The following is a 12663-nucleotide window of genomic DNA, read 5'->3' as shown; positions in this document are numbered from 1 at the left end:
TCACAAGAATTACTGACAGGTGCAGCCCATCAAGGTAGCCATTTTTGCCAGCATGGTTCACAAAAGTCAAGAGGTCAATGACTAATTTTATCTTGTGGATTGTTGAGCAGGACAATAGAGGAACTCCCTTTTTTTTGGATAGCATCATGGAATCTTTAATGTCCTTCTGAACAGGTAGGCGAGACCTCAATTTAATGTCTCATCTACTGCTGACATCGCAGTGCTCCTCCAAAACTGTACTGAAGTCCCAGTTACACTGAGCCCAAGGTTTAATCGGGGCTTGAACCCACAATCGTCTGGAACCAGAGGCTCAAGTTGGTCAAACTGACACTCTAGCAGGGAGGTAACAGTGTTAGAGGTACTTTTTGTACACTGACAGCACAATAACTGTGGGAACTCATACATCTAAAATTTAGAGTTGTAACTGGACTCGTAGAGCTCACATAGCATTTTGAACGACTCAGAAAATTCTGACGATACCTTGGACAAATGCCAAAAAAAGGGAGAAAGGGGTTTTAAAAAAAAAGAAATTATCTTGTGTACATCACAAAATTGTTTTTTTTACCTAAACAATGGGAGGATTGTGAATGCAACAATTGTGTTTATGGCCATGACAAAATCCAATTGATGTAGTATGCCAAACCTTTACAACCTTGGAGACATGTCCTCTTACAAGGTACATTTCTAAATAATACCAGTGTTGTTCACTTATGTTTATTGTTCTTTCTTTTCTTGTGCAACTCCAGTAACTAAAACCAGATTGCAAGACATAAACTGCACATTCAGAAGGTTACTGGTCTGTCCTGTATATATACCCACCAGCTCACTGGAAGAGCCATCCAGGGATGAATTGGAGTAAGTATTCCGAATATCCCAAATACGAACTGAATTGTCAATAGATGCAGAAGCTACCAAACTACTATCAGGACTGAATGCCAGGCTAGTTATATTGTCAGTGTGTCCTCGTAACTCTTTAAATAAGGAGCCTGATGCAAGGTCCCATATCTTCAGTCGCTGGTCTTCACCTGCTGAAGCCAAGTATTTTCCATTGGGTGAAAAGGCCAATGAGAGTACAGGGCCACGGTGTCCTGTGAAGAGACGTACAGTACTTCCTTGCTGCGTACTCCATAATCTTACAGTTTTATCTGTTGAACCTGTGGCAATGTAGTTGGAGTTGGGATGAAACTTGACACAGTCTACATCTGCTAAGTGACCTGCATAAATGCGCAGTGGGTATGTTCGGTCCAGTGCCCAAAGTCTAGCTGTCCGATCATGTGATCCACTTACAAAATAAAGGCTTAAGGGACTAATATCAATGTCCCAGACTGGATAGGCATGTCCTTGATACAAAACAGTGTTAGTGAAACTGCACAGGTTCCAGTAGCGGACTGTTGCATCTTCTGAACAAGAGAGAAGGCCTGAACTATCCGACAGAAACTTTGTGCCATACACTGGTCCACAGTGCCCTCGTAGGATCTTTATTTCACTGCCCACATCGTCATCTTCCCCCTGTATCAAAAAAACACAAGCAGAGTGAAACACAATTAATAGGTGATTCAATACAAGAGAAAAGACCTGTCCGATAGGTCTTTGTACCATAACAAGCTGGGTTCCCATTTCCTTATAGAATTCAGACCAGTTTTGACTTTCATTCAGATAACCAAAAAGTTTGAATTCTATGATTCTTTGATTTGCATAAATAACAAATGATATTTTAAACATGCCTTTTAAAGAGCACTGTTGTTAGATGTTGGGGGGGGAACTGGGGTCTCTTTGGAACTGAACTTGCTCCAAGGTGACATGTTTTGCAACAGAATGCTGGAACAGCATGGAGGGGCAGATTAGGGGCAGCTCCTGTTAAATGCAAACCAAAATCCTAATTGGTAGGGTGATCCTAGCTTGCCAGAAAGTGCTTAGCAATGACAAGTTATGCAGTTTTTGCTGGTTAAACTCCAGCAATACTCCAACAAACACTTTGGGGTCCCCAAGATTTGGTTCTTGCTAACCTATGCCTAATACTCTCTGAAATTAAGTAAGCTGTGGGCGTCCCTTCATTAAGAGAGTGCCCATTCCATTCCACACTGGGAAATTTCCAAGTGTAGATAGTACACACGGAAATCAGCCCTGAATCAAGATATTCTTTACCATAGTGATGGGGTTTCTGCAGCTGACCACAAATCCCCCCAAAGATTATTGTTTATACTTGCTTCCAACAGATTTTCTCCACACACATTTGGAAAGAGCATCCTTCTAGTAAAACAGAGCTACTTCTCAACATTCTTTAAAAAAAAATATTACACAATTTTAGCTTCCACTTATGGACAAGCACTGAAATTGTGTAAAAACTATCCTTTAGGCAGATATAAAACATACTGAAGCTCAGGATAACCATAGGGCCTGTACAGATTACCTACACATTTACTGCAGGGTCTCACTCTATATGCATTCTATCGTCCCTAAAATCCGCTCAAACCCAACCTGTCTAGCCAAATATAACTCAGGAATGGAGGATAATATACTGCACCCGTCTGTCATGGTTTTATAGCTGCTGCATACTGCTCTTCGCCAGCCATCTTTCAGAATGTCACTTTGTTGACTTAGCGTGAATGTGCAAGGGAACCACATAGCGTCATGGAGGAAAACAAGCCATTGTCCTTCATAGGAGTTCCTAAGGACTGGATGTTACTATGGGGAACAAGCTGAGGATCTGTCTCACAAGGAGAAAAAATACATGCGGGAGTCATCCCAGCTGCTCTTTCAGAACTATAGTTACTCGCCGCCTTCTTGGAGCTATAACTCGGGGATTTCTCAAACCTTCTCAAACCGTACCAATTTGGCCTCTCCCTTTACTCCCTACCCACCCACCGTTGTCAGTCAGGCTTTTAACCTATCTGCCTCCACTCTCTGAAATTCCACCCCGGAATCCCTCTGACTTGCTCCCACCCTCACCTTGTTCAAGTTCCGTCTCAAGGCCTGCGTCTTTGACCGCACTTTCGCTCAAAGAAGCCTGTTCCCTGCACCCCACCCAGCTCAGGTCCCCAGCCAGGACTGTTAAGAAGTTTGGGCCAACGTAAAAAGCACCGTATAAAGGAAAATTTGTGTTGTATTTCACAATGCATGATGAAGGCCTGGAAGCAGGCAGGGAAAAGACACAAGGCATAAACTAATTAATAGTTTACCCAGGAGTGTGGGTCACACAAAAAGTGGAATTACAGTTTTTATATTTGACCAGAATATTTCCAACAGTCATTTAACTATATTGTAGTAACACCTTACATACGTGCTTTGCAAGCAAGCTCACCCCTGGACACAAATCTCTTTCTATTGCAAGTTTTTTTTAATCAGATTCTACGCAATTGGCTGCTGCGTTTCACCAAAAATTATACAGTCAATTCACTTCACAGTATACCGTGAAACGCTTTGAGACGTCTCGAAGGCATGATAAGGCACTATATCAAATACAAGGATCATCAACGATCATCACTATGATTAGCACCACTTTTCCAAACTTACTCTCCACACCTTGGCTCAGACGGCTGTGTGAAGAGCCTTGAGACATCCTCCTGTTGTGAAAGGTGCAATATTAACAAATAATCTTTATATTTGATATATCATCAATCCTTCATGTTAAGAGGATGTCCCAAATCACATCACAGGACATACTGTAAAGTGGAGTGACTGTGTATTTTGTGGGTGAACACAACAGCCAATTTGTGCACAGCGATATCCCACAAGTGGCTATGAAGTGAGTGACCAGTTTTATTTGAGGGGATTGTTGGCCAGGGCAACAGGAGGAATTCCCTTATCTTTTTGAATGGAAGCAGGCAGGGAAATGCTGTACAAAGATACAAGACATGAACTAATTAATAGTTTACCCAGAAATGTGGGTCACGCAAAAAGTGGAATTACGGATCTTTAACGTCTCATCCAAAAAGGATTCAGTTTAACATCTCATCTAAAAGACGGCAGCTCCAACAATGCAGCATACCCCGCACTGCATTGGAGTGGCTGCTTAGACCAGTGATGATTCACCTGTGGCCCACGGGGCCATCAAAAAGCTCCCCCCGAATATTTACATGCGTCTAAGCAAGTCTGTGTTCGATCGGAAGTAAGTATGTGTTCAGTTTTTTCTTGATTGAATATTTATTGATTTGTGGCTTAAAACAGGAAGTAATCAAATAAAGAAAAATTAGTTTGTTAGCCGACCATAAAGGTTGGTCACCACTGGCTTAGACTATGCATGTTCGAAGTCCCAAGGTAGGGTTTGAACCCACAACCTAATGACTCAGAGGTGAGAGTACTACCAGGCTGACACACTATTGTACTGTATTTATTTATTGACAGACATTTTTATTTGTTATGTCTTGTTAAAATACTTTTAGCAAAGAAATTCAGTGATGGTTGGTCCTTTTATTTCTGGGAGTTGACTTCTGATTTAGCCGAAATACGCAGGATGAAAGTCTTATCCTTACCTACAACCCTTTAAATATCAACTATATGACTACTATTCCTTTGGTTTGCTCCTATCCCTCTTGAAGGCAGCAATGCATTATTGGGGTACAGCTCCATAAACGAGTGAATACTGTGACGATGGACTGCGCTCGAAATCTAACAGAATATATTATGCAATGAAGCTGTTAACTCATGTGGCCATTGACATCCACAGGTTTAACCCAATGCTGCTCCCACATTGTGACACAACCAACAATAAAATAATAAGTCATTGCATTTGATATAACACCAAGTTGAAACATCCCAAAGCACTTGCTAACTACTTGCTGTATTCATACCTCATTATCCAAGACATCGCAGGCTAGGTTGATTCGAGAAACATCCACCTGCCCCGGGGCTGCCTTTAACTTCTTTGAACGCAAGCTCCAAAGTTTGACACAAGAGTTATCAAAGCCGGCACTGAGCAGTTTATTATTTGGGGAAATTTCTGCAGTATTAAGCAACTGTTCGGTATTGTAGAAAGCATAGAAGCAAATGGTTGTGAGAGATGGTGGTCCATCTCTCACTCGTTTTATGCTGTCCTGTAACAACTCCAGTGCAGCTTCATTTTGCAATATGGGTGATAGTATTTCGGAGGGCTCCATGCTGCCTCCTTCACATCGGGATAATGCACCACTGCTATACAGTTGATAGTCAGTTTGAGGAGAACATTGTACGTCCAACTGAATGCGGGAAGCCAGAACTTTACACAAAGCACTGTTGTTGTCGCTCTGGAGGTAGCGAAGAAGATAGTTATAACTCTCTTCAGTAAGGCTGAGAATGTATTTATTTTCGATCAGAGAACGTAATTTGCAGTTTGAATAAATATCCTGGCTGTTCAGTGTAGTCCGCAGCTGTTCCATAATGTCCTTCTGGTTGACACTTTGTAAGAACATGCCATGGAAGTGACTGTAGAAGCTGTCTGCTGCGCTCTTCAAACCACTGTGTACCATGTCCAGGTGGAGGTAGACAAACAAAGGGTAGAGCAGTTGTTTTACATCCCGGCTGTATTTTGATTCTGTATCTGTAACCAACAATGTGAAATCATGAAATAAAAGGTACACCATGGAGTTGCTTATAACAAGATTAAATATCAAATATGTGAAATGGTTCAATAAGGAAATAAACCACCACCACTCCAGCCAAAGATTATGAATTTTTTTTAAATTGGCAAATTCTAAAGTGAACAAAATTACAAGCTGGTAAGAGTAGTGGATCAGAATGGTGGGACATGGATTCAAGTCTACAATCGCCCACCCACTGAAAGCTCCATCATGTAAGGGTAGTGCAACAAACATGCCAGCTACATCTTGATCAGGGAGTGTTATGGGTATGAAATTGTTAGGGGATAAATACAATGCAAATTAGGTTTGTCTTTGACTGGGAGAAGTTAAACTTGTTTCTTGACATGGTATTTCTTCCTGAATGCTTGTGTTTAGAGCAAGGAAGTGTAATAATAATTTTAACAATGGCAGGAATTTCCTGACTTGCAATTGTGATATTTTAAAAAGGGGTAATGCAGAATATGCAAATAAAATATTCTGAGCATTTCCTCCTACTGAATAACTTCACTGGTCAGTGTAGCAACGAGGTACAGACCAGTTTGTAAATTTGCTTTAATATTTGAAGGATGGCAGCTCCAACAATGCAGCATTCCAGCAGAACTGCACTGAAGTGTAATCCTAGACCAGGGAGTCTCATAGAGTGTTGGTAAGTGAGTTTGCCTCGCAAGCAAGAGGTCCCAGGTTTGATTCCTGGGCAGGCCGAACCCTTAGATAAGTTTCCTTACTCTACACACCTCTGTTTACCCAGTTTTTAGTTGTTTCTGGGGTTAATAATCCCTCTCAAAAAACAGTCAATTCACTTGACAGTGTATTCTGTGAAGCCCTTTGAGACATCTCAACGATGTGATAAGGCGCTAAGTCAAATGAAAGGATTATTGGTATCATTATTACTAGGGGCTCAAGTTCTAACATTGGCCTTGAACCTAGACCTTCTGACTCAAACAGAGGTTAGTGTTCCACCAACTGAATCAAACTTGACACCTGAAAAGCTGACAATCAAAGGGGCATCATCATAGATGACACCTGTTCAATTGTATAATGATAGTGTCCAAAAACTGAATTGGGGCATAAATATTTATACTTTTCCATAAAAAACAGACAAACTCTAAATAGATTAAAAAAATTAAACACAGAAAAAACACAGATTCTTGAAGTCTAGATACAAGCTCAAGTTTAAGATTTCCCTGTGCAAGTGACCTTGTCTAGGAAAACCATACTGTACTTATGTTACTCCATTTTAAAATCACATTCTGCTAGGGCAAAATATCAATTATGAAATAAGAACAAAGTTCCATACTGCATATACTGTACAAGCAGCAAATTCATATGGTCCAAAAAAAAGGATCCTGAGCAGACCAGGGATGCTACTGTGATCTTCATAGGATTAAGAAAAATATCCACTTAAGATAATATTCCGTACACTAAATGTTGCACCATCAAATATGTTTTACTTCTATCAGAACTTACCGAAAAGAAAATTTTTCAGCCGTCCAAACTGTACTTGGTACTGATGTGGGTCTGCCTGACAGGGAGCTGCAGACACTACATTAGCAGTACCCGACTCGGCCTGAACTGGTGTTGAAAATATAAACAAATATGATCATTGTTGAAGACCTAGCAAATATGTTTAATAACTGTTAAAACAGGAGAACATCATGTATCTACAAGACAATTATCGACATGTCAGTTTATCTACGTCGGGCTCCAATGCGGAACCGCGATTCCGGCGAAAATAAACTTGTTGCGCACATGGTTCCCAACTGTGAATTGACACAGGATAAAAAGTATTTATTAAACAGTCTATTAACTATGCAGTTCAGGCACAGGGAGAGTGTCAAAGTTACAAGACTGGAGAAAATCAGAGAGATAAAAAGAAAAAGAGGCTGGATAAGGCATAGAAAAAAAGAGATGTAGAGTTAGACCAGGGGAGAAAGAGAGCGAGAGAGAAAGGCAGTGGAAGGGTTGACACAGTATAGTCTGTTGTGACTACATAGCTGTGCACATTTGTTAGAAAAAGATTTGGGTTAGCAATGTAACAAATTAGTATTTAGATGATGACCAATTATATGTATTGTTTCCTTGTCCATAAGCAAGCCCGCCCCAATTAGTGTGGATAACAGGCTGTTTGCAGTATAGGTAAATTGATTAGTTAATTTGTTCCAATAAAATGACAGGAACAGAAATTAGATAAATGACCAATTAATCTATTTTAAGTGAATTTCATGAGGGGAGTATACTGGCCAAGTTTTCTTCAAAATAGACCCAGGAGATCCTTTTTAGCCCTCCAAATCACCAGAACAGAACCTCAACCTCAATTTATATCTCATTCAAATGACATGGCACATAACTGAGAATAATCTCACTGGAACGCTATTTTATACCTAGATTAGCCTCTCCTCTTTACTTAATTTTCGCGGACCTGCCCTTGCCTGGTTCGATTCCTATCTCTCTCACCGTCTCCACTTTGTTGCCTCTAACAGTTTCTCCTCCAGCCCTCGCACTGTCACGTCTGGCGTCCCCCAGGGCTCTGTCCTTGGCCCTCTCCTCTTCAATATCTATATGCTCCCCCTTGGTGACATCATCCGCAGACATGGGGTCAACTTCCATATGTATGCGGATGACACCCAACTCTATCTTTGCCTTCCCTCACCTCCGTAACATCGCCCGACTCCGCCACTACCTCACCCCTCAGGCCACTGAAACTCTTGTTCATGCCTTCATCACCTCCAGCCTCGACTTTGCAAACGCCCTGCTTGTCAGCCTTCCCAACTCCTCCCTCCACAGGCTGCAGATATTCCAGAACTCTGCAGTCCGTGTCCTCTCCCGCACCAAACTCTGTGACCCCCATCTCCCCATTCTCGCCCCACTCCATTGGCTCCCTATCCTTCAGAGGATCAAGTTCAAGATCCTGGTACAAAGCCCTCCATGGCCTCGCCCCACCCTACCTCTGCGACCTCCTAACCCCTTAACAACCAGCCAGCTCCGGTTGCTCCATGTCCCTCGACCCACCCGTCCCACCATTGGCGGGAGAGTCTTCAGCCACTCTGCCCCCAACCTCTGGAATTCCATCCCCCAGTCACTCTGCCTCGCCGCCTCCTTCAAGTCCCACCTCAAAACCCTCCTCTTCGACCATGCCATCGGTCACGCCCCTTCCCTTCCACTCCCTTCGCCCTCCCTGACCTCAGCTCGGGTCTGAATTGCTGTACACTGTCCAGCGCCTTGGGACGTCCTCCCGACATGAAAGGCGCTATACAAATGTGATCTTGTTGTTGTTGTAGATTATGAACTAGTGTCCTGGTGTGGAACTTGAACACATAATCTTTCAATCCTCTACCCCTACCACTGCTGAATTTTTGATTGTTTTACCTGTTAAGTTAGTTGCCATCTCTTCCGCAGTCTGAGAAAACTTAGGTCCCTGCTTTAGGGCTCCCTCCAAGTCCACATACTGCCGTCTTCTGAGGTAATGAGCCACTGCAGCCTGAATCTGTTCTGTACGTACCCGCTTCATGGTCTAAATGTTAAAACCCCAAAACAAAATCAAAGCCAACACAAAGTACAGCGGGCGAAAAATAGAACATAATCATTAACTACAGTCCAGATAGAGCAACTTCAGAGGAAACTGGATAATCATCAGGTAGAGCAACATAGGTAAAAGAATAGAAATGAAAATGACTTTGGACATGAAGATATGAAACATATTACGACAGATTCTACCAATAGCAAGTTCACCCCTTAACAGAACTGCAATGAGTTTCAGAAATAATGTTTATAGACCAGAAGTGAGAATCCTGGCTGACTTTCCCCACTCAAATTTAAAAAATAAGACTCAGTATAAACCTTCAACACTACGCCTTTAGTCGCATTATTTTATTAATAGAAATGACAAAACTGGAGGCCATTCAGCCCATAGAGTCTTTACTCCAGATAGGACGTAGTCACAATTCTATCACAATATCTGAAAAATGTAACACCAAGTCTATTGTTAAAAATTACAATTGCTCTGCGTTCAGTGTGCATGTGTGCAGAAGGCCAGCCAGCTAAAAACTGGCCAGGTCATCAGATCTCCACTGATGTCACTCCTTGTGTACATGCATAAACACGTAACAAGTGACATCAGAATCAACCTATTAACACAACCTGTGTGTCAGCCGGGCTCAGTGGTATCACGCTTAACTTTGAGTCAGAAGGTTGTGGGTTCAAGCCCCCCATAACATAGTCTAAGCTGACACTCAATAATAATAATAATAATAATCCTTGCATTTGATATAGCGCTTTTCACGTCGGGAGGACGTCCCAAAGCGCTTCACAGAACACACTGTAAAGTGAATTGACTGTATATTTGTGGGCGAACGCGGCAGCCAATTGCGCACAGCAATGTCCCACAAACAGTCGTAGATTGAAAATGACCAATTTAATTATTGTTTTTTTTTTTGGAGGGATTATTATTAGGCTCTGTGTGGAGTAAGGAAACTTGCCCAAGGTTTCGCCCTCTGCCTGGAATTGAACTCAGGTCTCTCACTTGCAAAGCGAGTGCTCTAACCACTGAGCTACAGGACTCCTCAAAGTCATTGACGGGGGGGGGTTGCATTGTCAGAAATACCATCGATTAGATAAGACACTAAACCAAGATCCCATTTGCCTGCTCAGTTGGACGATAAAGATCCCACGACACTATTCAAAAAGATCAGGGAGTTTCTCCCAGTGTCCTGGCTAACAAATCCCCCAGGTTGCTCACTCACTCACAGCTGTTTGTGGGTCATTGCTGTGCGCTATTGGCTGCCGCATTTCACCCAGAAACTATACAGTCAATCCACTTTACAGTATATTCTGTGAAGAGGTGATAAAGCTACAAAGGTCAAATGCAAAGAATATTTATTAATCCAGAAGTTGACCACTTTAGCATGCGGGAATCCAGCCAGGTCTGTGTCAAAGCTGGCCACGGGTTTACAGGGAGCCTTAAGCATGATATTAAGAATGGTGATGGGTTTCCAAATGTGTCAGACATACGGCTGACCAAGTAAAGGTGAACTGGTGTTATAAGAGGGATACCCAACAGCAGAGTTTTATTGCATAAGTTCATAAGAAAGGATCAGGTAAAAATCACAGTAATAATAATCTTTGCATTTAATGAAGCACCGTATAACATCGTCGAGATGTCTCAAAGCGCTTCACAAGATATACTGTAAAGTGAATTGACTCTGTATTTTGTTGGCCAAAGTGGCAGCCAGTTTGCGCACAGCAATGTCCCACAAACAGCCAAGAAATGACCGACCAATTTTATTTGGGAGATTTGTTGGCCAAGACACCAGGAGAAAACTCTCTTCTCTTGTATAATAGTGCCATGGGATCTTTAATGTCTACCTGAAGAGGCAAATGGGACCTCAGTTTAATGTCTCATATGAAGCCCATATTGTAACCTGTCCCCTAAAGCTCCACCCCCAGCCACATACCCTGATCGATATACCCCGATTCCCTAACACATACCCCGATCCCGACACACACTCCGATAGCCTGACACACACCCCGATCCTGACACACACCCCGATCCTGACACACACCCCGATCCTGACACACACCCCGATCCCCGACATACACCCTGATCCCGACACACACCCCGATCCCGACACACACCCCGATCCCGACACACACACCCCAATTCCCTGACACACACCGCGATCCCGCCACACACCCCGATCCCCTTACACATACCCGGATCCCCTGACACACACCCTGATCACGTGACACACACCCCGATTCCCTGACACACACCCTGATCCTGACATACACCCCGATCCCGACACACAACCTGATCCCCTGACACACACCCTGATCCCTGATCCCCTTTCACACACCCTGATCCCTGATGCCCTGACACACACCCCGATCCCCTGACACACATCCCGATCCCGACACACACCCTGATCCCGACATACACCCCAATCCGACACACACCCCGATCCCGACACACCCCGATCCCGACACACACCCCGATCCCGACACACACCCCGATCCCGACATACAACCTGATCCCCTGACATACAACCTGATCCCGACACACACTCTGATCCCTGATCCCAATGCCCTGACACACACCCTGATCCCGACACACACCCTGATGCCCTGACATACACCCCGATCCCCCGACATACACCCCGATCCCCCGACACACACCCTGATGCCCTGACATACACCCCGATCCCCCGACACACACCCTGATGCCCTGACATACACCCCGATCCCCTGACACGCACCCTGATCCCCTGATGCCCTGACACACACACTGATCCCCTGATGCCCTGACACACACACTGATCCCCTGATGTCCTAACACACACCCTGGTCCCCTGACACACACCCTGATGCCCTGACACATGCCCTGGTCCCCTGATGCCCTGGTCCCTGGTCCCCTGATCCCCCGGTGCCCTGATGCCCTGGCCCCCTGGCCCCCAGGCCCCTGGCCCCCTGGCCCCCTGGCCCCCGGCCCCCGGCCAGGCTGACACACCGGTTGCATTAGCAGCGGGTGAGAGGCGGTTTGACCGGGGAGTGCGGGAGCCGGGCCAGTCCCTGCGGCTCCTCTGTACACACCAACAGGTCTTACCCGCCGCTCCTCTCGGGGGTGTCCCGACTCGGGTGCGTGTCCCAATCTCTGGCCCGGGAGGGGGGGGAGGGGGGGGGAGAGCGACTAGGCCCGGCCTGAAGCCTCGGCGCAGAGTTCCCCAACAGCGCCCGGAGCAGCCGCTCGGATACTTACTGCATGGCGGCCGAGGTCACAAGGGGGAGAAGGCGGTGCGGGGGCCCGGGCTGGGCCGGGCCGGGCTGGGCTGGGCTGGGCTGGGCCGGGCGGGGGGGTTGGGCTGGGCTGGGCCGGGCTGGGGGGGCTGGGCCGGGCTGGGGGGGTGGGCGGGCGGTGGGGGGGGCCCGGGCCCGGCGCCACTCGGCTCGGGTCGGCTCGGCCTCTCGCTCTCACGCTTTGGCGCCTCCACTCCGCGGGGCCTGGGTCACAGGTCACCGGGGAGGAGCCCACGTGCTTCAGCCACAGCCACAGAGAGAGGGCCACAGCCACAGAGAGAGGGGCACAGCCACAGAGAGAGGGCCACAGCCACAGCTA

The 12663-nt window shown here is 45.3% G+C and overlaps 1 protein-coding gene across 2 annotated transcripts; it reads right to left on the bottom strand.

Annotated features, from left to right (window-relative positions):
* Positions 1 to 698: 698 nt before the first annotated feature.
* Positions 699 to 12364, bottom strand: taf5l (TAF5-like RNA polymerase II, p300/CBP-associated factor (PCAF)-associated factor). Of its 2 annotated transcripts, none has more exons than XM_007894463.2 (5): positions 12307 to 12364; positions 8922 to 9066; positions 7023 to 7127; positions 4791 to 5515; positions 699 to 1509 (listed from the first exon to the last, which is right to left on the bottom strand). In XM_007894463.2, exons 2-5 carry the CDS (start codon positions 9061 to 9063, stop codon positions 715 to 717), a joined length of 1767 nt encoding a protein of 588 aa, XP_007892654.1. In that variant the 5' UTR covers positions 9064 to 9066; positions 12307 to 12364; the 3' UTR covers positions 699 to 714. The 2 variants fall into 2 exon arrangements, with proteins under 2 accessions (XP_007892654.1, XP_007892653.1); XM_007894462.2 differs by lacking the exon at positions 12307 to 12364 and adding an exon at positions 12154 to 12269.
* Between the last annotated feature and the right edge of the window lie 299 nt (positions 12365 to 12663).

Source organism: Callorhinchus milii, unplaced genomic scaffold (assembly GCF_018977255.1).
Source record: "Callorhinchus milii isolate IMCB2004 unplaced genomic scaffold, IMCB_Cmil_1.0 Scaffold3, whole genome shotgun sequence".
Classification (NCBI taxonomy): Eukaryota; Metazoa; Chordata; class Chondrichthyes; order Chimaeriformes; family Callorhinchidae; genus Callorhinchus; species Callorhinchus milii.
The sequence above is the reverse complement of the archived record's forward strand: the minus strand, read 5'-3'. Positions and strand labels throughout refer to the sequence as shown.